Genomic DNA, 26,587 nt, shown 5'->3' with positions numbered 1-26,587 from the left:
TTAAAGAGTTTTCCTGGGTTAAAATATGTTGTAAGAGTAAGACTGTACAAGGTTTCTATTTTCATTAGTTTCTTTGTGCTTTATTACACATCAACCAAAAACGTTTACTTTTAACCGAATATTTATTATATAAATGAACTGTAAACATTTTGCTCGTTTCTCAATAATTTTCTTAATTCATCATAATATAATATCAATACGACTAGATTTAATCTAGTAAGATAATTAATTTATCTTGTTATTTTATCCTAAATTAATCTTAGTAACGCTTCGTAGGTAACCAGTGAAACAATTTTTGATACATCTACATTAAAGTTTATTTAAAATATTTTAGATTTACGTTTCACATTTATAATTGTTATTATAGTACCGTTAACTTTCTATGATTCAATTTTACAAAGTCTAGCTATATAAGTATATTAATTTTTTTTTTTTAATTCCGAAACTATAACATGTTTGCGATAATATAGCGTGTCCTGTAAAGAAATAATTTAAGTAAACTATACATCTATTTATACATATATATGGGGCCTCTAGCGAGTTTGTTGTTTATAACTGCACTTACATAAAAAATAATTTCTGTTCCTAACTAATAGTATTAGGTTATGTAACATGTAACCGTATGTCCATAATATACTCACATTTTTGCCCCGAAATATTCTGGTCTTATTGCACGCATACATGGGGTGAGGGAAAATCGGTACCCTATATTATGAAAACGTGACCTGTGGACCGATAAAAAGTTTTTGGTCTCTTTGATCTTTTAACCTCTTTGAAATACCCACTGATAATAAATCAGCTCTGTTTTTCAAGCGGTGCGCCGGCAACGTCAGCTAGCCCAAGTGGAGCATGCGTTACATTTGTTTAGCACCTTCGTTCAGTGCGATAAGCATACAAATACATTAACATAAAGCTGTTTATTTAGCCTACACAATGTCAATAATGCAATATATTACGTTTTCAATACATTTAATCATGCTATAAATCATTTACGTCTTGTTCATGCTGTTCACGAAAGGAAATTAAAGTCAGTTCGCAGGAAACGCTGCAGTTTTTTCCCCAATAATACTGCACCTCGTACAAGGACACATTATAGGATAATGGTCTGATGTTAACTTGTATTTTTTATATTTATTCTAACCGCTTAAAACAGTAATAGAAATTTTAAATGTCGCATTATTATGACCACCGTCATACATCATCGTTTTTTTCTCCCGTAAAAAAAACCAAATCCCAAAAGTTTAAATGGTTTCTAGCAGCACGGCAATAATGGAAGTTCTCACTGAGTTCCTGATATACGGTTGGATATCGTACATATAAAACCATAGAGACCGCCTTAGATCGTCTGAGACTATCTCGGGAATTCAGTGAGAATTCCCATTATGCCGTTAGGATAGTTTCGGAGAATTTATTGTAAATAACAAAAATGTATAGAGTTTGTAGAATTCGAATTTAAAAAAAAACAATATTTTAAAAATACAAGCCTTTCGGACAGGACAACGTGAGCCAAGAAAAATATGTAAAAAGTACTCTGAAATCGAAACATTCGATCTAATAATTTTTTTAGAATTCTACTAGTAAACTAAATGAAGACACATGCCTCACAGTGGCTATGGTAGACGTTTGTTTATCAATTGGTTTGTTTACACCGTTGGATAATACTACTGCCGCCGAGGACGAGAGGAAATCCTAACGTTTACCATGGGGTTTGCTCGCTTTGTTTGCTTGTATCCGTTCTTCGCTCTCATACCATGCGACTACTCGGTCCAATTAATAATACTTACGAGATTGAGTTTACCTCTCACTCGATTTACTACAGTTATACGCAGCGATGGTCTCACCGTACAACAAGGATCAAAATATTTACCTTGCGTTAAATCTACTTTTGTTGCCATTCAGTTACAAGTTTACCTACATAGAGACCTCAAGTGCTTTGAATTTAATTAGTAACAGTTTAATAACATTACAAAGCAATTATATAAAGTATAATATATTTTTATTAACGCATATTATAGTCTTACATAGTTGTATACTCGAGTTATTCCTAAGAAAAATGTATGTGTTACTGATGTCCGTAAGTGTTTGGTTCTATTTGTTGCAGTCTGCACTTTTTGTATTACATTCGAAAACTGAAGTAAAAAAAAGATTGGTTACGATAAGACCGATGGTAAATCATCGGCCGCAGTTTTCGTTATAGACTTAAACCCAAGGAAAAAAATATTGGTTTTTTTCTAAACACTATTCGATTTATAAACGGTTAGTACGTATACCCGAAACGTACAAATCTTGTTACACAAGTAAATTTACGACGGTAAAGCTTTTGCAAAGAAAGATTTATGTTCAATGCCAATAGTTTCTACATTTCAAAAAAAAATTAGTTTTCTTTAGTGAATAAGCGTTTATAGGGATTTTATTGTAGCAATTAAATACTTTTTATGGAAATTTGATAGTTGTTTGTATAAGCGCTATGCACTCTTTTAAAATTCAAAAAAGTAGATTAAAAAATTAATCTAAAAATAACGTTTTTATGCGCCTTCAAAAGTATAAAATAACCCTCCGGGGGTCTTGATAACCAAATAGGACAGGTGAACTAGAAAAACGCGGGGCGCATTTTTCTACTTAGATATTAAAACCTAAGCTTTCATGCTAATGCATTAAGTTGTCTCTCATAACGCTGTCTCTCTAACCAAACGGATGAGAAAGTGATAGTATGACTTTTTTTTGGGAATGAAATTTGATGGATTTCCGTGCCACTTGCCTTAAATTTCATTGCAAATTGAAAAGACTTAATTGCTATTCTCTCCAAAGTTTGTTTTATGTAGGTTGCTTCAATTTTTTTGTTAACTACCTACTTGCTTAACATTTAAAATAATGTGGTGCTCAATTTTACATGACATGTCATTAAGTATTATTTTATTTAGAAGAAAAAAGATGATTGTGCATGAATTATGAGTTAAGGTAGTTATTAATGAGAAGAGAATGTTATTATATACTCAGACGTGTGAAGTAGTAAAGATGCGCCCCACGTTTTTCTAGTTCATCTGTCCTATTTGGTTACCAAGACCCCCGGAGGGTTATTTTATACTTTTGAAGGCGCATAAAAACGTTATTTTTAGATTAACTTTTTAATCTACTTTAGTTATTTTGTTCTTTTTCGTTTTCGTATGTACGTATCTATACATTTAAATGTACAATGTTATTGCTGCATGGTCAGAAGGATTATCATAAGAATTAGTAATCAATTTAAAAGCTTATAATTTTAGATTTATTACTGTATAAATTATCATAAAAGTTGTAAGAAAAAGTATAATGATGGGAACGGGTTTGAATCTGGTACCGCTCATATCGGAGCACCGTTCACGCCCAAACGCACCGCGCATATTTTTTGCTGGATGGTGAGAAATAAGTCTTTTTGAATTGCATAATTCCACCCGGAACGACGGACAAGAAATCGACCCCATTTTAACCCCCTTAGGGGTGGAATTTTCAACCTCTTGTGGATAAATAATGCATTGTCATCGAATTGTGAGCTACCCTGAAAGTTTCAGCCGGATAGCTAATCGGGAAGTGCTCGAAATTTGAGTTGCAAGATTCCACCCGGAACGACAAACAAGATTGTGAGTTCATAAAAACGTTATAATAATAATAAAAAATGTATATTTTATTCACACATGCGCTAGGCAGTACACAGCTGCAAAGTTAATACTAGAATTTTTATTTTGAACAGTAAGAATATTATGAAACATACACTTAAGTTTCAAATATAAAACCCCTGTTTTGTTACTATTGTTATAATACAATAAATTCTGGTGCTATTTGGGATGTAACTGCAGTTTGTTTGGTTCAAAAAATGTTTTTTTAATAACCGCCATTGTAAATTGATAAAAAAACTGTATCAATTTAATTGTTTGTAACAAATGTCTTTGCATTCTGCCAATGATATACCCATTGACTTTTAAGGGTGTTCAAGCATATCAGCTTATTACTTACTGTTAAACTGTGCAGTAGCAGTCTGGAAATGTTTCTGTCATTTGAACTTTTATTACGAATATCTAAAAAAAACAGTTTTGTACTGATTGTGAATCGAAATGCGATATTGAGGAATAAAATAGGACTGATTTCCTGCAGTTTTGTTAGGTGTTTACGATGTACATGGCTCATTAAATCACAATGTGTTTGTTTTAGGCGTAAATTGGTGTGATGTATTAATTGTGTATCAAAAACAATCATTTGCAAACTACTTGTCGTTTAAATGTTGCAGCAGACCGTATACGAAATAAATTTATATTATCATGTATCGCACTACAGTGAAATGTTACGCTATTGCCTATTAGTGGCTATTAATAGCATCAAAGAATTACAAGTGGAATGTAAGTACATACTGGCAAAATCACGCGGTAGTCTGGTAAAGTAATAATGAATTACAACACGATAAATTATATCGACAGACTATAGCTGTTCCCGTGGGACGTACTCGTTGCCTTCATCGCTATGCAATACGATTATCGAAAATACAAGCAATATTACCAGAGACCGCAAAATTAGTTTCCGCGTTGTTGTGTAATAAATCTTCAACCCCTCTGTCCGCCTGGTAAATCTCAAGTTAGCCCCAAAATCGCTTTGTCGTCGTGCGTGTGTGTTTGTCAACAAGATATTATTTTCGACGAGAAACCGTTGTTCAAGAAGTGTCCCCCTCCCCCCTCTTATTATTATCAACGCCTGGCTGTAAAACAACACTTAAAAGCTTTTTCGGGACATAACTATAGCGTGGCGTGTTTTGGACATACATAGGTCGTGCAGCTCAAATGAACGATTGATATTTGCTGTACTGTAAGCGTTTAATCAAGCTACAAAAAGTGTTATACATATCTGCCGAAATGTTATTTTGAATGTATTGTTCAGATATATATATATATTATATAATAAACACATGTTTAGTAATTAAAGTATTAATTATTATGCTTTTAAACAAATACTTCTTCAATAAGTTTCGAACGTTGCAAATCGTAGTATACATAGGTATATTTATGTGCTATTCCCTTCAGTTAGCTTTTCAGGTGTAAGCTGCAGTAATACGCACTTAGTAATAATTGATATTCGACGTATTCTAGACATTCTAGCTTGCACATTTTTATCATTAACAAAAATTATTTTTTCTTGAGGAACGATTCATTTCTTTCAGTGCAAATTTTAAGTAAAACTTAAAAGTGCAATAAATAAAAAAGTGCATAAGTCCATAGTTTATGAGACATAAGCTATCGCACGGACACTAGATATGAGTATAATGCGAACCTCACAGCTCTGTATAGACCGTGGCGAGCAGTAATGCTTAAATGATAAATTGAGAAGTTTCTAGAGTACTTCAATATGATACAAAAATTATCGTTCCAGTTAAACTGACTACTTAATAAAGGTTTTGATTGCGTTAGCCGTTAGAGTAGGGGCTGAATGATTTGCATTGTCACCAATAGAAACCCGTAATCCTTTTAAAAACATTTAACGAGCTAAAGGGGCGTCGCGTCACACCGCTATATTATCTTAGTTGGAAAGTAGAGCGAGAGTGGAGCGACAAGAGAAAAAACATAATCAGCTTATTTTCAAACCACTCCGTTGTAATAAAAAAAAAATATATAAAATAAAAAATACCCAACAGCGTTCAATTTGCATATTATAGCGCATTGTGTTTTATATATTGTTCTTGCTCGTCTCGAAGGCGCCCTGTATAATATATTATAATATTATCACAGTGGTCACTGAATAATATCCATAATCTATTTTTGTCAAAAATTATTATTTATAACATTCGATTCGTAGACGCTTCAATGAGGATTTTTGTTATCATTTAAATTTACTTACACGAGGTACAAAAAAACAAAAACCAGCAGACGGACTGATTTGGTGAGGACAACGGCGAGTAAGAAGACATGTAACGATTTTGTTTGCAGATAACCCGTATCTTCCTGACCCTCATATTTTGGAAAGCCTTTGACGTTTGTTATGGACTTAGGGTATCGGAATTAACACGATTTTATTTGTCGGTTCGCAAGCATTCCTCATGAGATATTGCCGCACGTCACGTAAACCAAAGTAGACGGACAGCGTTTGTGTTTAACAATTACATTAGCTCTGGGTGAATGTGTGCTTTGTTGTGCCGTTATTTCCACGCCATATACTGCAAAGCAAACCGCAAAATACATTACACGACCACCAAGCGACATTTAAGTCTGAATAGGATTGCTCGAAGACTATGCCGCCAACACTCTAAGATTTCTATCGTATAAACTCTTTCCACATTATATTCCAACTCTTTACATGTTGAATAAATACAGTGGAAGAAATGAAAACATAAATATAATGTCTTAGATTAACAAGAATAAAATTTGAGATTTTCTCATAACCAAAGATACAAAAAACGGATACACATTCGGTTAATTTAATTCATCAAGTTTACTAAAACGAATTGTGGCATTTGCCGAATAATAATGTATAAGAAATTCGTTTGATAATTTTTAAGTGTAGAGTGATTCAAAAGTCTTCATAAGATATAAATTAATATTTATTTTAAAAATGAAGATACAGGGGTGGGGTGAAGTAAAACATTGTTTTAATAGTAAGGGCGTATGCATCAATATTAGTTAGATTCTACTTAAGTCAGTTTTATTATAAATTAGGTAATGAATTTAAAAATATTAAGTTATTCAAGCTTTCAAAAAAACTATATAATAATAAAAGTACTTTAATAAACTGATACTGATGAAGAAAAATTATTGAATAGGTCAGAAAACACTAACCAATGATTAACTATGGATGATGATGATCAAGATGTGTTTAGAATATTACCTCCACAAAATAAACCAAAATGAACACGTCTTTTAGTCCACATAAAATAATTTAATGGGCTGTATAAACAATTTCTCCAACGTTTATTATCCAATCATTAGAGAGTATACATTTTAATCTTCATAAAGATTTAAGATTGCTCTTAGCACTTGCATAGCATTTATAATTTGTGTACCTATTCAGTTAGGTTAGGTTAGGTTATTTTCATAAATCTTAAATTAATCGACTTCAATAAAGTAAAAGTTTAGAAGTTGCCATGATATAATATATATTACTCACGATTGAATTCGAAAAATACTTTTACATCCGTTTGGCATCCTTTAGCCGTAAAAGCTATTGGTAATATTTTGACAAAATGACTACAAAATATAGACTAAATTATGAGCTCGATATTAATGATTTAATCAATTTTTCAGTAACTTTAATTAAACAGCCAAAATTGTGTACTTAAACATAAAATCGCACGCTTCTAAGATTTTAAAAATGGTCGTTTCTCTCTTTTCGGATTTCTGAAATTTAAATCCACCACAGTGCTGTTCACAAGACGCTAAGTAAGTATATTCCTTATTATTTGGTAGTCCATATGTTATTATATACTATAATTATTTGGGATCCATTATAAGAACTATATTGAAGTAAACAAAAATTATTTTCGTAAAACATCTATTAAAATGACTTAAACAAAATTTGTTCATTTTACATTAGAATTTAAAAATTATTTATTAAATTTTAATATCAAAATGAACTTTTCAGTTTATTTTGTATAAACACGTTTTTATAGTTATTATGTTAACTATTCATTTCAACATCTAAGGATAACAAGAAAAGTTTATGACTATTGTTTTTTGGTGGGATTACTTTATACACCAAAGAATCGAAATATCGTCAAAAGAGAATTCAACAAGTAAGATGTCATGTACATAAATTTATTATCCTCGTTCTTTTGAATGTAGCAATATAAAATCGTTGTATACATTTTTTTCTCTAAAGACACTACATACACTATAACGTATAGTATATGTTCCTAAAACTAAAAACACATTCACCTTCTAAAGTTGTAATAATGTTAACGGAAATGAAACTCGTAGTTTTTATAGACAAATGTTGGACATTATTCAAGTTCAATTTGTCGAACAACAACTTTTAATGATGACCGAAATTATTTTGTAGTACGCCATAAAAACGAATCGCTCTACGGTAAATATAACTTTAAGTTTAACGTTCTATTTTCAAGCAACATGGGGCGAAACGACTATAGTAGAGATTTACAAAGGGTATTTATGATGGCGGCGCGGAGGTGCTGCCCATTTGACGCCAACCGCCTTAGAAAGGATGCCGGAACCCCAAGTGGAAACGAGTCGTAACGTAGACAGTTTCTTCCGTAATAATAAACCACCCCCGAGTGTTTTGATATATTGTTTCTTGGAAAAAAAAGCGTATTTCATTATTGTAATAAATAATTTTCAATTAGAAACAAAAATGAATTATTGGTGTGGAGTAAAAAAAAAAAAAGATGCTAGGTATTATTTATTTTACTCAATATTAACACTTATTTATACACATAGGTATAATATTTACATTGTAGACACCATAACTTATACTATAAATACCGTTAATATTGAGCAAACTAAATTGTATTACTTTTTTTTATGTACCTATTATGAGTTTATGACTTTCATATCAAATTATACATAATATATTGTATATGTATAATTATATCTGGCTTATATGTATATAATATATAAACCGGAAACAAAAACGTTATGCTTGTATTGCTGTTTGGGCAATTGGATACGTCGAAGAGACCAGGAGTGGGATGTTAGGCTACTGAGCTTTTCGTCCCCGGGGGCGTCATTATGTATAATAATAGCTTAACTCTTGCAATGAAAAAATTCTTATATAAACACTCGAGGAAGTTGTTTAAAAATTACTTAAAATATAATTTTAGTTAACAGTTTTTCATCTACTAACGTCCAGTTTTTTTATTGTAGTAACGGAAAAATGTGATAAAATTACGTAATTGATGTACACATGCCATACTTAGAAATATTCTGAAAAGCAGAATTGGATAGATTTTCTTTTCTTTTCTTTACACTATTTACACATCTTGCGGTTACTCCCACTTGAATAGATTAACTGGTCTACCAACGTTCTTGAATACTTGCACATTCCATCTTCAGGGCTGTGGTTTGATGTTGGTCGTACCGCGGTTTTTTATAGACTAAGCGGTCCACTTTCACGGGCGTAAGCTAATTTAGCTATATACCGCACGGAAATGATAATCAATCAGATAGTAGATGGCTAAGCCAAAAAGGTGTGGCCAAAGAAAACAGCTGCCAGTGACAAGGGAAGGTGGGAGAGTACGGCGGGGGCACAATAAAATGTAAACAGTAAACTATATAGACTAGCGGAACGCGCAGCCTATAGGAAATCACGATACAAGCAACATCGAACAATAACATTAAAAAAGAAATGTGCAAGTATTCCAAAAAAAAAAGTTATAAGCTATAGCGCGTCGTTGTTTTAAGGCGAAAAATAAGTCAATTTGTTGGGTGTTTTCCTTGAATTCGAAAGGGAAAGGGTGAATTTTTTTAATGTTTTGCCCATTTAAGTACCTTAGAATGTTTTAAACATCGCTAAAAACACTAATAATTCTCAGATGAACCTTTGTTTTAGATAGTCGAAGAGACATGTTAGGTGAATTTTTTTACATACCTGAACAGCACTATCTTTGTTATACTTTATTTCGAGCTGTCCCCACGAACACAAATACTTGATATATTTGACTAACTTTACACGACACACTTCTCTTTACTTTCCGAGAAGCTCGTATGGGCTTTAAATGTTATCCGGTGTACAGCAGGTTTTTGGCATGATGCATTAAATAGTATAGAAAGCATATAACCCGATCGCCAACGAGCGCTTGGTGTAAAATTTACGACCATCGGCGGCTGTAACCGCACAGTGGGGTTACATTTGCGCTTCATCTGAGTGCCTATAGAAAGAGAGAAGAGATAGAGATTACCAGCATAGCACAGAACTCACGCCACCCGCAGTCGTTTCAGAGAACGAACGGATTTTAAGAGAGAAGGCGAAAAATAAAGAGAGAGGCAGACAATAACAATACACGTGAAGTGCATCCTTGACGGTGTTCATGTTATGTATAATATACAACCTATGTGCATTAACGCATATTGCTTTGCTTTCGGTTTTCATTATGAAAATCCTCTGCTGTGAGTTATTGTCTTCCGAGTACAGACGATAGTCGCGAAAGCCGTATACATGTTACGGACGCACGAATAACGTGTGTATTTTATTTTATATTGAGAATAAAGGATAATAATAGTATTTTGTCTTAATAATAATTTATATAAGGTGCGCGTCGAGCTAGTATAATAAGATCATTTACGAACCTTGGAGTTCTCATTAAAAATGTTTTCGTAGTCGTTGTCGCTCATTATTCCTACACTTAAAGCGAGCACTCGAAAATTAGAGCGATTATACATAATATTATTACAAAGGTATTTTCAAACTCTACAGAACATTTTAATGAAGAACTGTCTATCTATCTCGAGTGTTCTTAAACTCGAGTTTTAGAAAACTGTATCTAAAAATTAGACAGTTATGATAACATACGCACTCTTCTCTCTTCACTCCTGGAACTCCTGTAGACCCAAACTGGTATATTGCTAATTTGAATTGTCTCGTACCGACCAAATATTAACACCAATTTCTTTGTTATGTTATGGAACCCTCTGGACACATTCATTGACAGGGAACATTATACATTTAACCCATAACCTTTATCGCGAGGACAGTAAAACTCCCCATTTGTGTACCATTGTAATAACCCCAACGAACACATTTTTTACACAACCGTGTTAACTATCTAATCTAATGTCGTTTCACACGTCAGCTAATAAAAATATATTATGTAAAAAATTATGCAATATTAAATAGATACTTATACGTATTATTTAAACATAAATTATTTCTAGGGAGTACACGTTATATTTTATGGTTAACGACGCGTCGACGCCGGTTTTCACCACCCATAAAAGATCAACGCTCCATAAAATGTTCATATCACATTACCCTTGGTTTTTTTCAATCAGTAGTCCGTGATAAAGTACACCCTTACAATAAATATGTTTATCTTAATCCTCACGGGTCACTCCACTCGTGTCTTGGTTATTTCCATCGTCCCCGTGCCCAGCGTGCCGCCAATTTTGTATTACACTTTCCTTTGAACGATAAACGGCAATGTTCTACGGTCATTCTTCAATCGCTTTCTTGGTCGTCGCATCTCGAGACTCTATAACTCAAAATCTAAAAAAGTGAAAATAAGCGACTAGAGGATTTTTTAATTTTTATCACAACCCAGTAAATCATTATTTGTAATGTGTTCATCGTTTATGTAATTTATAGAATAATACTTTGTAACAAGTATTAGCTGTTTGAAAACAAAATTTCTCATATCTATACTTTAAATAATACAATATATTTAGTATACTCTTAGATCAAATATATTGAAAATAGTAAATACTGTCGAATAACGTAATAATAAAAAAATGCATTACAAATTTAATTGACATTTCATTTATAAACATGTATATAGCTGTTGTCTTTGTGCTGTAAGCGCATGGTCTGGTCAGTTCGTATTTCATGTATAATAAGAGAAATTAAAAAAATATCTGCAACAGAGTAAATATTTGCTATATTGTATTGTAATACAAATTATGTTGACTGTTCAATTACGTACCGACTATGACAGTGTCAACGTGACAGGTTCTTGTTGGACGCAATGAATACCTTAGGGTGGATTTGGGTGTGCATAAATATAAATTTATATGTATACACAGTGAGCGGCCAACAAAGACCAATGAAGCTGCTGTCGATACACGACGAAAGGGAGAAGAGGGTTAGACTGAACTCTCTGGTATTATGAGTCACGGCTATTCCAAATTGCTGCTTAATAAGGCCCATGTCATTAGAGGGTCCTCTGACCTTTTGTCCTCGGCACCGCGGGTGGATGAGTCCCTCTTTTCGTTCTCCCCCCCCCCTCCAACCGCAGTATAAAACGATGTGGTTTTACCTCTATTCTCTTATTTCCTTTTTTTTTTTTTACGTTACGCCTCATTTCATAAATGGCTATGATGCAGCTGACAGAGACATGTAGCATCCAGTTTCTAGTGTGATATTTTTTTTGCACACTAAAACCAGTCACCGTAATGCGATTGCACGCCGACCAACAATTCGACGCTAATAAGCTTCTATAGTATTATAACATAAATGTACTTCCGGCGTCGCGTTTTATGCAGAGGAACAAGTTGTTAATGTCTTGACGGCTCGTCTTCAGTGCAACCATGACTCGTCGACGACAGATCTTATTTCAATACGCGATCGATTGCCGACTAATTTTGTGATTAATTCATGCACACTTATCCTACGTTCATAGACGATCCACAGCAAATCATCTGAATGTATGTGTAGATTTTTAATTTGACTTTTACATTATTTTGCAACTAAAGTTTACTTTTTAAGAACACAAAAACATTTTTTTTTTTAAATTTTTATTAGAAAACATTTTTCTTACGTTTTTGAACTTACTGTAAATTTGTTTTATAAACTTATAGCCAAACATTCCAAAAGTTATATATAAAATATATTTATTAGGTTAAGCGCTTTCCATCTCAATAATGTTTGGCAGAATTGTATGATTTTTATCAAATTTTAAATTGTTATAAGCTTTCGCGTACACCATCGTTGTTCATGAATAAAAATTTTGAAATTCACTCAGACCAATTAGGTACTTGTTGATTTAAAACCGTGAACATTGAAAAATGATCCCTTTACATTGCCTTAAGGATTTTTTATGACTACTTTTTTTTAAAAATATACCAATAACAGAATTTAACCAGGGCTGGACCAATAATAAATTAGTAAAAAGTATTTGTTTCCAGGGGGCAAGATATTGTCACCATTCGATAAAAATTCAAGAATTGCGACCTTGGTACGACCTTGCTTGAATACAAGCAAACACTGTTAAATTTTCAATTAAATTACATACCTATTCTAACATACTTCAGGTGATTTGGCGTAGTTGCACTGCACTTTATCCTTGTATTTCCGACAGTGGAGCCGCATAACGACCGCGGTAGACATTCGATGGCCATTAATTCCCGCCCCAGTATATTAATCACCTTGTGGTGGATTATAACATTGTATAATGATAGTTATATTTATTGTGCGCGGGTTAGAACTAACGACGTCGAGAGGCAATCGACGGTGATCATGGCTGTGATGATTGCACAAATTATTCATTTCAAAAACGCTTTCTTAGTATTTTCTTCCACGGCTCTTCGGTCGCGAAACCGGCGTAGACTCCTAGATGTCCATAATATCTTATAAAACGACCTTCTCACTCCCTCCCCTTTAACTCGTTCTCGGAATGCACGCATTCGTTATCCACCCTCGCCAGCCCACTGGCGTGTTTGTCCCCTCGACAAGCGTCGCGGTATCTCATTCATATTCATAACTTGTACAACCGCTCCAATTCCATTATTGTAGTCGGCTTTTCTGTTTGCCTCGACATAGTCCTGTCTAGTATCTAGTCATTGAACTCTAAACAATTACTCTCTATATCTTTACCGGTCTTCATATTGTTAACTAATTTACCTGTAACCACGTCCCTATAAACAGGTTAGCTGGTCATATTTGGTGATAGTTACTTTGACGAATATTATAATTTCATTACAACCTAAAACATGTATAATTAAATAGCGTACTCAGATTTTCATAATAACTTTATTGTATTAAATTTGCTGTTTGCTAATATAGTAATATTAAACTCTGCACACAATTACTCTGCAATAACATGCAGTATAATATAGTATTAGTAGTAATAATTACCCAGATATATAGTGATATTTAATGAAGTAAACGTATTACGCAGAGGTGTGAATTTTATTTTAATTATTAACAGTGATTCTCCGTAGGGTTGGACATACAGTGATTAAATATACAAACACAAGCATACAACTTTATGAATTGAAAAAACAATTTTTAAGCATAAGTAACGAATTGAAATAAATATTAAAACCATTAAGCTCAGAATGTTGAATCAACTGAATACATTGAAACAGTCATTAATTATTTAATGATACTAATCAGCTTCCGAATGTGATACTGACTCTTTCTATACATTTTACATTGTTAGGCTGTTTCAATCGCCGTTAATAAATGACGGTTACAATTAAAAATAATCACGATTAATTTTTAGTTTTAACAAAAATTAAATTCATTCAATCTTCATACAATTAACTCGTAATCATGAAGAATTTTATGACAATTACAATATTTTTTTTTTAAAGCTTTTGATGTTTCAATTTTTAGCTTGTTTTTTTAATTTTTCTAGAAATAGATTGTTATGAACAAGTTAGTGCATTTGCGATTAATACAGCATTTTGAAAACGTATCTATATAATTTACATTAACATATGATATCTGTATATTATGTATTAGTATCAGTAGATATAGGTAGCAGTACATACAACTGCAGGGTTTTTAATTTTATATTTTGGTTACTTAAATACAAACTTATTCTATTTTAGTAAACCTATTTTTTCACATTTTTGTGGGTATTTTTTGGAATTTTGGCATGAAAATAAATAGGTCTAATGCTATTTTAATACTATTAAGGTAACTAAAGCACCTATAGCACGTCTATACAAGGTGAATTTTTTTTTAAAGTGATCCAATCAATATCTAATAGGAATATATTATAGTATTTTTATACAATGTGATATCAATGTTTTGACAAACTTTAATGCTTTTAATCCCTTCCCAAAATAGTTATTAGTATATCAATTTTTCAAACTTTATTGGTATCATGTATATTTGATTAACATTTTAAATTAATAATAATTTACTAAAAACGTTGACTGGTCGATAATTAGTTTTGAGTCATTACTTTTAAAGCTAATAGAGTATAAAAGTTAGGACTGGTGCAGAAGTGCAGTTGAGTAATGCGCGCAGATAAAAATAGTACTACTCACCACTCTAAACTTTAAACTCAAATAACTTTAAGAATAATTATTCAACACTAGTTATTAACCAGTAAACATTTTTAGAGTATAAGTCCCAAAATACTCTGTTAAAGAACTTTGATTTATTTTGTAATTTAGTTTAATGTGTTTATTATACTTTTATGGAACATTTAGAACTTGAGTTCACGACACATTTCACAAAACTACATTCATATTATTATTTTAACTCTTATGGCATTATTACATTTTTAACTATACACACGGAAATAAAAACTACCAAAAGGAAATCCGTATGAAGCAACCACTATAATCCTTTTGACTTTTTGTAATATCATGTTATAATATCAACCGCATTTATGGTGCTGTTTTTTTCTCTTATTATGTGTATGAGTGTACAACAATGAGTCACGAAAACTTTTAGACGCTGTCTTTTGTTCTTATCTTGTAGGAAAATATGTACAATTTTTCTTTTTTTTTTTTGTAATCGTGTAATATTATCCACGCAGTGTTATCAAAAACAATACAACACCGCCTTTACCCCTACGCTACGTCATATTCATCACGAATAAAACATTTGGAATGAATGCGTTTTAATATGAGGGGACAAAGTGTAACATTTTGATTTTATAACTTAGGGTAAAGTATAGTGTAATAATAAAATATCCCTTTACTCATTATACCTTTTTCTACGCTGACCGACATTTTATTTAAAACCCTAAAAAATGTCAATACAATAATTTTATGTGTGTTTTCCATGTTAAAATATAGTAAGTATATTTTTCTAAATACGTTATAGTAGAATAAAAAACGTATCATTAAAAACAATTTTAAGGAAATTAAAATTTTTAATTTACTAAAAATATACTGATATTTTTGCTCAATATTTATCGATTTTACTCAGATTTCAAAAAATATTTAGTGTACTTTACAAGCAATTAATTATATTACACCAATCTTATAATACAATTTCATATTGTATGGTCGATTTATCGTCTGATTCAACAACAGTCAACAGTAACTAGTTTTATTAATTTAATTAAAATACAGTTAAAATATGTATTAATGGATTATTATACATAGTAATATTCATGCCACTTAATATAATTTTCTGCACCAAATATATTATGAATTGATGATTGCAGAAACGACACAAGTCAATTGTTTAAAGATAAATTGTTGTACACTCAACGGAAGCACATGACTAGAACGTGTTTATATGTGTACTAAAAATATTATTATCTAAAATATTATATTATATGTGTACTAAAAAATCAACAGTGTAGTTTTTGAACTTGACTGCCCTTTCATTAAATAGTCATTTTTGTTATTTTCGGAAACGTTTTTCGCTTACTTATGGCTAATGAGAAAACTACGAACATAAAACATTTATTCCAAAGTTAAACCTTTCCCTAATGGTTTATTCGTTAACAGTTTATTAATTATTTCTTGTATTTGAAAAACACATTTTTTTATACTAAAACGTATTAGTATTATTTAATTTTTCACTTTCTCGGAAAGTTGTCTTATTTTTGTTTTCTTTCAACTTATCCATCGATTTATATTGTTTTTATAGCCTTATATTTATTATATAAAACACCTTTTAACTTTCAAATAATAAATATGTGTTGTTTCAATGCCAACCGTTATAAGGTAACAACATTGCTATTTTTTCTAAACGTTTCTCCTGTGCAATCTATACATTATGTCAACATCTAATCCCCTTTCCAAGTGCATTAATATATTATAGATGTTTTCAATGTACACATATAAATATATATGATTTCCATTTTCGTCCTTTTTCTCCGCAAATACCTAATACTTAATATTTTGTAAATCGGTGACTTATAGTCGCAATAACGATGCTATGTACACGCAATTTGCATATGAATCACTTGAAGAGAATCTCTCCAGAGTTTTGCACCCAAGCCCCTATTCGATGCGACGTCACTTCGGTGCTTAAATGATATGCAACCGCTGTTGAAGAAATGGCCGAGGAGGGTAAAAGTATAAAAGGGATAATACTATGATAAAAAAAGAATGCCTTTTTATTGCATCTACTTATGGACAGGGGCTGGAATTCGAAAACAAGCGATGTCGGGGATACACATTAACGGCAAAATGGGTTTTTCCATGGTTAGCCGTGTTGGTGGGAATAAACAGTGACTGTTTTTGTTTTTACTGAAGAGGAGTGCAAGAGACTCAAAAAACCCGAATGCTTTCAGAAGTTGTATTATTATATAGGTAATATAACATTTAAAAAACAATATATATTTTGTCAAAATATATAAATGTCCATTGCTAAGCATACTAATGCAATAACATTAGCATTATTACTGTTACCGATAATATAAATATTATTACCTTTTTTACCTCTGTAATAAGAATAGGCACTACGCAACTTTAGCCGTCGCATCGCCAACGATTTGATTATTTTTGAACCTCTTGGGAACATTACACAGGTACACTTTTTATACTCACAATTATAGTAGGTAGTCTAAAAAAAAATAAATAAATAAAGCGGCCGCTGTCGAAAATTCTCCCGTGGGATTTCAAATAGGATGTCTATATTCGTGTCATTCATCTTAATAATTTAGGTAAATAGGCAGGTAGGACTACGTAGAATAAACACAATAAACATTTATCAAACTATATATTATGCCATATAAATAATGAGAATACAAAATTCATCAACGAACGTCTTACGAACACCAGTAAAATATAAATTGTACGCATTTTTAAATCTTCTGTTACCATGTAATTTATATACAAAGTGATTTTTTAAGGTTCAAATCCACTTATGTATAGGGTCTAATACATTATATGGTTTAATCAGCTATTGAATTAGTTTTTCTGTAGTGCTTTTAAACAATGTGATCTCGATTTTTCACAAACTCTTATATTTTTATCCCCTTTCAAATTAGATATTACTTTTACGTAACATACAACGTAAAAACGTACATTTTTGATTGGTTGAAACGCTTTAAATTTTTTGTTTACTATGTTTTCATATTTAATTTTGAAAATGAAATATGTTCACTAGACTGTTTTTTGTATAAAGTATTTTAGAAGTTAGCTTTGTTTCATCCATCGAGTGCGGTGGTTTCCCTTTGCCTTCCGCTTTACAGTACAGTCACCAGTTATATGGCTGCCATATCTACTGACTGTTAGTTGGAGTTTGGCTGTTACTACCGTTTTAGGTTGCCTGCGCCTCAATATTGTAAAAGCTGCTGCTCTCCTAGAAGTGAGTCCTATAAGTAAACAATAATAACTTGTTACACTTATTATTTCCATTTGTTATTAAAAATATCAGATAATATGTATAGTTTAATCATTATCGGATGGTAGTTCAAATATACAGTCTAAATCTAGGCACACATTTAAGATTGGAAAATGTAAATATTCATTTGGACATCGAAGAGAAGTTTAAACCATTTATCTAGTGTTTTTTTTAACTATGTTAGGATTATTTAAAGAAAAAAAATGAACTTATTATTAGGCAATAGTTTTTACAAATTACATATATTTATATTATTATATATTATAATATCAATATTATAATATATACCAGCTTTTTAACTGGTATATTGTACTCAGCCTTATTAAAATCAAAAATATATATACATATGTACGTTTGTGTTCATACAATTAGATATTATATGGAGATATTTTTTTAGACAACCAAAAATTGAAACATGAATTATTAAAAGAATTTAAAAAAAACCAATAAAATATTTCAACTTTTTGCTTCACACCCATACTTAACCCTTCGTTGTATATAAGTAAATTTTTATATTTTTACATAGTTACACATTCATTAATTTTTTCGTCAGTGTAAATTATTGAGATTTTATCTAATGTAATATTATATCACGTGTAAACGAGGTATAATAAATAAATCTCGATGGTTAAGACCATAAGGTAATAATATAAAGAGATGAACTAACATATACTATCTTGTATGCGATAGTGATGTAAATAGTAAGACTAAAAACAGTATGGCCAAACAAAAAAAAAAAAAAAGTCCATACTGTTAAGCGATTGGTACTCTATATAATAAAAAAAGTTTTTACCCCTTATCTTAAAATATTTTTGTTTTTTTAAAGATACTATTACCATTGATATCTTATCACCACGATATATTGAACGGTATTTTTATTCTTCTAACTAGGCAGACTGAGTACTGACTTTACTCCTAGAGTTTGCGTCCAATTAAAACTACTGTAGCCACCCCCTGGTTAAAACTGAGTTTTTAAAGTAACATCACTTTTAATATGAACCACCTATGTAACAAAAATGCACGAAACTGTAATCTAAATTTAGAATTTTTATTATTTTATAGATTGTGTAAATGACTGTACAGTAATAGTTTGTAAAATGTACAACGTTAAAGAAACAAATTATTCTTAGAAGATAAAATATTTATAAAATGGAGACTTGTTGTCGGGGATGTTTTCTTCTTGATATTAAAAGAAAAGAATTTATGACGCGCAGAAGTCTGCGGGGACGTAAGTAAAGTGCTTACTAATATCGTTGTACAGATATACTTACTCGCATCTAACAAAGATAATGCATACGGTCAAAACCTTCTTGCCTAACCCGATAAGCGCATATTTTTACATTTGTGATAGAGTATAACAATATGCTACCTAGAGCTCGGATGCTCACTTTCATGAATTGTTCATTTAATATACCTTTCAGGGATGTTTATTACCTCTCAGTATCTTTTTTTTTTTGGCCGGTATTTCTGTAAAAATATTACAGCCGCTAAACATGGGGGTGTATCGTATTCATCGTATCGTCCGAATATAATATTCACAAATTACCACAAAGACAGCCGGTCTCCAAGGACCTTCGGTTTGACATTGGAATTTTCTGATCGTGTCCCCTTTCATTCACCACACGAGGGTCTTTTTCGCAAAGAGTCATTATTTTCATTCCATCATATTTTTTACATGTATTATGTTTTCATTGCAGAACAATTGCCGTCCGTCGTAATTGATTTTGGAAATTCCCAGAGGATTCCGGAGGGGAAGGGGGAACCCACCATACACTATAATCGACTGTCTCGTTAAGTCTTTTACAATGGTAAATTATCATATGGTGCAAAGAAAAAATATATTATTAATTATTGTAATTTGTAATTATCATAAGTGACCATCAAAAGTATAGTACGGTAGCACATAACCCATATAATAAAATAGTATCATATGAATAATACATCTGATGTCTTCACAAACAATAGAATGAATTTCTGAAAAATATACAACTATACACAAATCAACACACGTGTTATGTCTTTAGTGTTCGGAATTCGAAAAATTTCTGATTTGTTGAAATCCGAAAGCAATTTATAACCAAAATTGAACGAGGTTTTTTTAATTGTTATGAAAACATTTTACTTAGGAGTTAGGTACACAGCTTTATATTGTAATACTATTTAATATTTATATAATTTTTGAATGGCTTAAATAACGTTTATTTTTTTTGAAAATCTTGATTTTCGAATTTCCATCACTAATATTATTAACCGTGTATTATTATTTATAACTGAACATTTTTGAGAGAAAATGTAAATTAATTAATATATTGATAACACGTGAGCTTTATAGAAATTATTAGAGGAGGATTTTCAAATCAATAAAATACACCGGAGGTCAATAATACTCTTGTACACTCTACCCGTGTTTAAGAGAAATGCTATTTCTATACTATTTATCCGCTAGATAGCGTTAGAAGTACCTACTATATCTCGTTTAAATTATTATTTGCATTTTAAAATGTAAAATATATTATGTATAAAATTCGCATGTCACATTTATATTGTAATTGTATCCTAAATCTGATGGGCAAGCATATAGTTTCCATTCATCGGAAACTAGAGTAGTACCCGGTAAAACTTGACTCAGGCTTAATTTTTAATTGCAAATGGAATTCAAAACAGTATAAGTAAATTATTAATTTTTTTCAACTTATTAGTTCGATCTAACTGATAAGTTTGACAGCCTTATGGTACGCACCTTAAAGATAGATTTATTGTACTGAAGAATTTCGTTAATATATATCCTGATTCATAATCAGCATTAAAAGTACTATCGATTGAAAAAAATAATGAAAAAAAAAACCCGATAATGAAGACTTTTTTCCTACTAAGCTACAGTATGAAGTTATATTGACTTCACAGAGTGTTTACAATTTCAATAGTAACTTTGTGGAAAAGTTTCTAAAATATCTTGCAGAAATATTTACTGCATATGAGGCATCTAGTTTCAAAACCAGCCCTAAGACATTTTGACAACGTGTTTGTTTTTTAAGTGACCACAATGTATTACATGTTATGTAAAACTGTTATTGAATATCATATAAAGAATATAACTAATTCAAACTGTGTTTGTTTGAAAATCTTGGTTGGTTCTATCTAAAGAAATTATTTGTTGTTTTGTGAAAATTTTCAAAAATTGTATAGCTGGTTTTGTTTTTAGGCGCCTCATATATTACATCATGGCTATTAAAGCATACATATGTATGATAAATATATACATTTATTCTGTTAATTCGCAAAGTATTGTTTCAAAAAATTAGGACTTTTAATTCGTATTATTCTAGTATACATGTTTTAACATAGGAAGTAACTTCTAAAAAAATATGCTGCAGAAATGTAGTTTTTGGATCAGTCAGTATTTGAATTAGTTTTCTTACTATACAAATTATCATTGTATTTTTAATTACACAATCTTTGCTGTGGTTAATGGTAATCTACCCCCTAAAAGAATTACAGTTTGTACAGGAAAAAACTACGACAATATTTCGGATTTTTATGCTTAAAAACTGTTTTATTAAATTGAAATATTATTAGCAACCAATGGGTGAAGATTCAATAAAATTAGCAAAAGAATTAACAACTGTCTGATGTTGAACTGTAAGACACCGAAGACTTTATGGTTGTGGTGCTTGATGATTTGATTTCTATGTCCACATAAAAATCTGAGGCATCGAAGCTATAATCCTCTAAAATATCTTGTGTTTGGCACATTCGCATTAACTCGTATAAGTCAATATTATTTTGGAGAAGATCTTGAATGATGTTGCCGACGACATTTACAGTTGGTGCTGAATCTCTGGTGAGGACGAATACGTTGTTTACATTTTTACCGGCTGTAGGATAAATAAAAATGTTTATTTTTGCTATTAGTACCTAGAAATTACTGTAGCGACTCTCTAGTTTTTATACATACTGAAGAACAAGTTGTCAGCAACGTCAATACCCAACAAAATCAAATAATCATCTCCATAACCTATAATGGCTAGAAGGTGTTGAACTTCATCTAAAATTCAAGGCCAAATAATAATTGTTGTACCGCTTTGTAAAAATTCAATCGATGCAATATTTTAAAATATTATTATTTATGTATTAGATGACATGTAAACAGAAAAACATAACCGATGAGTATTGACAAACTTACAGTATTGCGAATAATCAGGATGGAAAACGAATGAACTTTCGTCGAAGTCGAATAAAGATTTATAAGAGCTGCTGCTGCTGGTTTCTGTAAAATTTTTAACGAAATTCAGAGTGAAAGCATGAACTAATGTTCACAACAGTAATGTTCACTTACTATATGCTTCGGTCCAGAGACCTATTATGCCACTATTTTCAAGTCCTAATGGTAAGTATAAAAGACTCTTGTGGCATGTTACTGCTTCGGTTCTAAAACAATGTCCGTCAAATAACTGTAATTGTTATGATGTTTGTGCAAAACGTTAATTTATATCAAAATAGTTATAACCGAAAAAAATCGTGGAACAAAACTATACTTTACCGGGCACCCTTTTTTTCAATTTTTTTTTTTTTTCAATCGACCGTACTTTTTATGCTGTTTACAAACCTGCAAAAATGTTGCCCCGCTCTCACTTAGTTTCGAAGTTACAGACGTTTGACTTTTGACAATAGTGCGATAGGGATTATCATGATTCATAGCTGCTTTTACTATCACTATCGCAATAGCTACTATGACTATCACGTTTCTATCATCGTGTAAACGAGTCTTATGACGTGTAGTGCACGTCCGCATGTCTGCACAGCGGGCGCTCGCGTATTTCGATTGCGGCGATCTTCAAACGTCTGTAACTTCGAAACTAAGTGCGAGCGGGGCAAAATTTTTGCAGATTCGTAAACAGCATGTAAAGTACTGTCGATTAAAAAAAAAAAAAAGAATCGAGAAAAAAAGGGTGCCCGGTAAAGTAGTTTTATACCAAAATCGTTTTAGTGAATGCACGTGTCTCGCTCGGGTACATCAATTGTATTATGATATCATATTATCTATGTTTAGTTTTTAAAAGTACCTACCTTACGTTTATTGACCGATCGTACATCATGCGTACGCCATTAGGGCCTAATGGTGTGCTATTATCGAAGAGTATTTGCAAATTAGTAGTTGGGTAGCTAGTGCCTGTAAGAATAACGCATTTTTTTTATAAATTGACGAACACTGTCATTTGACCAAACATGTTTCAAGCATCTAGTAACTCACTGAAAAATCCGGTGTCTTGGCAATCGCCACTGGTAGTCGGGGTGGTGGCAAACACGTAGTATTTCCCAGATAATGCAGCGTCCAACTACATAGAAATAATAATTTTTAATGTAAAGACATTTAAAATAAAATTATCTGTGTACACGTACTATAGATTCGTCAAAATCATTTAAGCATTTATAACCATTTAATAATGGGTTTGAGACGAAAGGTGAAAATGGCTTGTATTCTGGGTTTATTACAAAATCTGTGGTGATGCTAACAGATGTTGTAGATCTTATAGTGCTTGTTAACGAAGAGCTGTCGATGCTGGAAGTAGACACTTTCGATGTTGAAGTTGAAGTAAGTGATTGTCCTTCAACATCGTCAAAACCAGACAATGCACTAGAGCTTAAACTTGAACGTGATAAAGAACTTGGAGTTATATAACCGGGTAAATCGGTAAGATTTATAGACTGATCCATGAACCACAAACGATGGGGTTTTATTCCGCTTTTTTCGAGGTCATTTATGATGTTTTCAACTGTTTGCTTGCTTGGGGATGGGCTTCTTGTAAGAGCAAAGACGTCTATGTCTTGACCTTTAATAACAATAACAAAAAACGTATTTTAATTTAATTTAATAAAACATCATTATTAGATTATATAATGCAATTTACTTCCGAATATGCTATTGGTCCATTTATCGATAACAGCGAATAAAATGTAATCGTCCACTTGGTAGCCAATAAGGGCAATGATAACACGTTGGCTGTCTAAAGAGATGTATTTAATATAATTAGATTCAAACACTATTTAGTATAGTATAGCGTTTAATATAAATTTAAACACTACTTACATTGTTGTTCAACAGTGCGTTCTATAAAGCTTTTGCATCCAATAATCGTTTCGTCTAAAAGTGTACTTTCATCTAAAACAATATAAAAACGTAACGCACTCCGTTATGGACAATTTATTTTGATGTGTATGTGGGAAAAAAACATTAATGTTTGTTAAACTATTGTTACTCACAAACGGCTTCTAAATATAAGTTAAGGACACCAACATTACTATTCGGTCCTAAGGCGCTGTTCAACAATGATAATGTCCTATCGACATCGCCAGTCCTATTTTTAAAAAAAGCAATGTTAAATTGATAATAATTTATGGTGACTTGAATTGAAAAAAATACAAGTGTCAACAACACCATTTTCTAGTTATTACAAATTATGTCGCGATGGGTTGTTAATATTGTTTATATACGATTATTAATTTAGTTTATACTCACATACAATTGTACGAGTAAGAAGCGAGTAAATACTCTATGTCGCCTTCTTTAGTGGGTGTATTGTCGTAGAAACTAAACAAAGAACCTCCAGCCGGGAATGTGTTACCTGTATTTAAATGCACGTTAAATTAGCACATAATAATAACTCTCGTGATCACGTGATTAAACATATTTTCGTACCGAGCAAACTGACTTTTAAAGCATGATTATTGAAATGCGTCGGTACTGCTGCGCCCAAGTAATATACACCATTAAATAGTTGGCCGGCCTAAATATAAAAATTATGGTCAAACGTGGTATTGTTTTCTAAAAGTATACACTAATTCGTTATAAAGTTAAAATTTATTTTCTTCCAAATTAACTAATTACCTACTTAGTTGGTCGTCAAAATATTAAAACATAATTTTACTGCAATACCTACTTAAATTTCTATTCAATAACTGCACGATATACATAAATAATATGATTTCGTACATCTATAACTTCCTTTAAATAACATTTCACTTAGAGTGGGACGGAGTGGCCGAATGGACTAAGACGTCACCGGTCCTAACCCGGCCACGAGCGGCATCTCTCCCTGTGCAGGCAACTGTCTAGGGAAAGAAGCCGCCATCCCCTCAGCAAAAAAATTGGGAGAAATTTACGGGTGACCAACCCCCTTAGGCCAAGCAGGCATTCGAATTAAACCTTCAAGCCTTCTCCCAGACATTAAAGCCATGTGCAAAATACAAACTTAGAAACAAGAATTTGATACTACAAAGATTTTACAAGAAAAAATGTTTTTTTTTTAACACTCACTAAACCGCTGTCCAATTGAACGATTTGGAGTTGATTTGAAATAAACGTTGGCAAAGTGCTGCATTCGCATATTGTTTTCGTCGTTATTGTCGTTGGACACGCTAGTGCCACGCCTATCAAAGCGCTAAGACAGATTACTATTTTCATCCTAAATAAAAAAAATTATTTAATTATACTACCGCATTCGGCATGTACTTGCATACACTCAAAATTGTATAAAAGTAATATAAATTAATAAATTAATCTTTATAATATAATTTACCTGACGGTTCAGTTAGGTTAATACACTACCAACAAGTAATGATTGTACAAACGCACCAGATTCAGTATTTATAGGCAACCAACATATTTTCTGTACGTCAAAAAGCGTTGAAAAATATTTGCCAATCGGTTTTTTTTTCCAAATTTGACGCATCGAAATGTTTATTCCATTGATAAACAATATCATATAAATGACAACTTATAAATTTACATTTAGTCTACGGATTTTTTTTTTAATATCCATTTGTGTGAACATGGTATACAGTTAAGCTTTAATTTGTTTAAGCTTATTGTGGGATAGGTCGGTGACGGTTTGACAGGGCTAAATTTTGATAAAACGTGTCCTGATGTTTGATTTTGTCGATCAGTTGCCGATATCATCTGTCTTTAAATATATTATATTTTATAAAAACAAATTTCTTCAGAGCGTCATCAAAAATGTATGACATTTGATATAAGTGTTTGTTTGTGTCACAAACAAATATACTTGTCATATCTGTTTTCTATTTGTACTCTTTAGCGGTACAGATTATACATGTTTTAAAACAAAAAAAAATTATTTATTACTAACCAGCATGTTGGGTTGTCAGTCGTAGACTGTAGGCATTACTCTCTAATGACAGTCCGTCTGCTTATATTGTTTTAAGGTTCAGTACTTTGCTGAGAAGATTTTTTTTCCTTTTTTTGTGTCTGGACCCACGATATCTTCTGAACTGCTGAACCGATTTCTTCATATAATAACTTTATAGATCGTACACAAGAGATAATTTACTGGCCAAAAATTTAAAAATCTTCCCCTTCAACATCGTGAAAAACACTGAAAAAATATTTTAAATTTAAAATCTC

The 26,587-nt window shown here is 31.7% G+C and overlaps 2 protein-coding genes across 2 annotated transcripts in view; one reads left to right on the top strand and one right to left on the bottom strand.

Moving 5' to 3' along the window:
- Window positions 1-26,587, top strand: part of LOC126836042 (uncharacterized) — a 235,968-nt gene that overhangs the window by 61,410 nt on the left and 147,971 nt on the right. The gene's annotated exons all lie outside the window — the stretch shown is intronic.
- On the bottom strand, window positions 21,691-25,857 carry LOC126836043 (uncharacterized). Its single transcript, XM_050569008.1, has 14 exons — window positions 25,743-25,857; window positions 25,481-25,628; window positions 24,863-24,950; window positions 24,683-24,788; window positions 24,427-24,521; window positions 24,254-24,325; window positions 24,075-24,170; window positions 23,566-23,996; window positions 23,417-23,501; window positions 23,233-23,335; window positions 22,502-22,593; window positions 22,349-22,432; window positions 22,121-22,210; window positions 21,691-22,040 (listed from the first exon to the last, which is right to left on the bottom strand). Exons 2-14 carry the CDS (start codon window positions 25,625-25,627, stop codon window positions 21,781-21,783), a joined length of 1,749 nt encoding a protein of 582 aa, XP_050424965.1. The 5' UTR covers window position 25,628; window positions 25,743-25,857; the 3' UTR covers window positions 21,691-21,780.

This window comes from Adelges cooleyi, unplaced genomic scaffold, assembly GCF_023614345.1.
Source record: "Adelges cooleyi isolate 19-005CV unplaced genomic scaffold, UGA_ACOO_1.1 ACOO_flye_CR_arks_rails_tigmint_CR_PRNA_23, whole genome shotgun sequence".
NCBI lineage: Eukaryota > Metazoa > Arthropoda > Insecta > Hemiptera > Adelgidae > Adelges > Adelges cooleyi.
This window is presented reverse-complemented; position numbering and strand designations above follow the sequence as displayed.

Coding starts and splice junctions, on each gene's coding strand:
- LOC126836043 (XM_050569008.1), bottom strand. CDS start 25,627: ATGAAAATAGTAATCTGTCTTAGCGCTTTGATAGGCGTGGCACTAGCG. Junction 24,171..24,253: donor ACGCACTGTTGAACAACAAT/GTAAGTAGTGTT, acceptor ACATCTCTTTAG/ACAGCCAACGTGTTATCATT. Junction 23,336..23,416: donor CCAAGACACCGGATTTTTCA/GTGAGTTACTAG, acceptor TTATTCTTACAG/GCACTAGCTACCCAACTACT.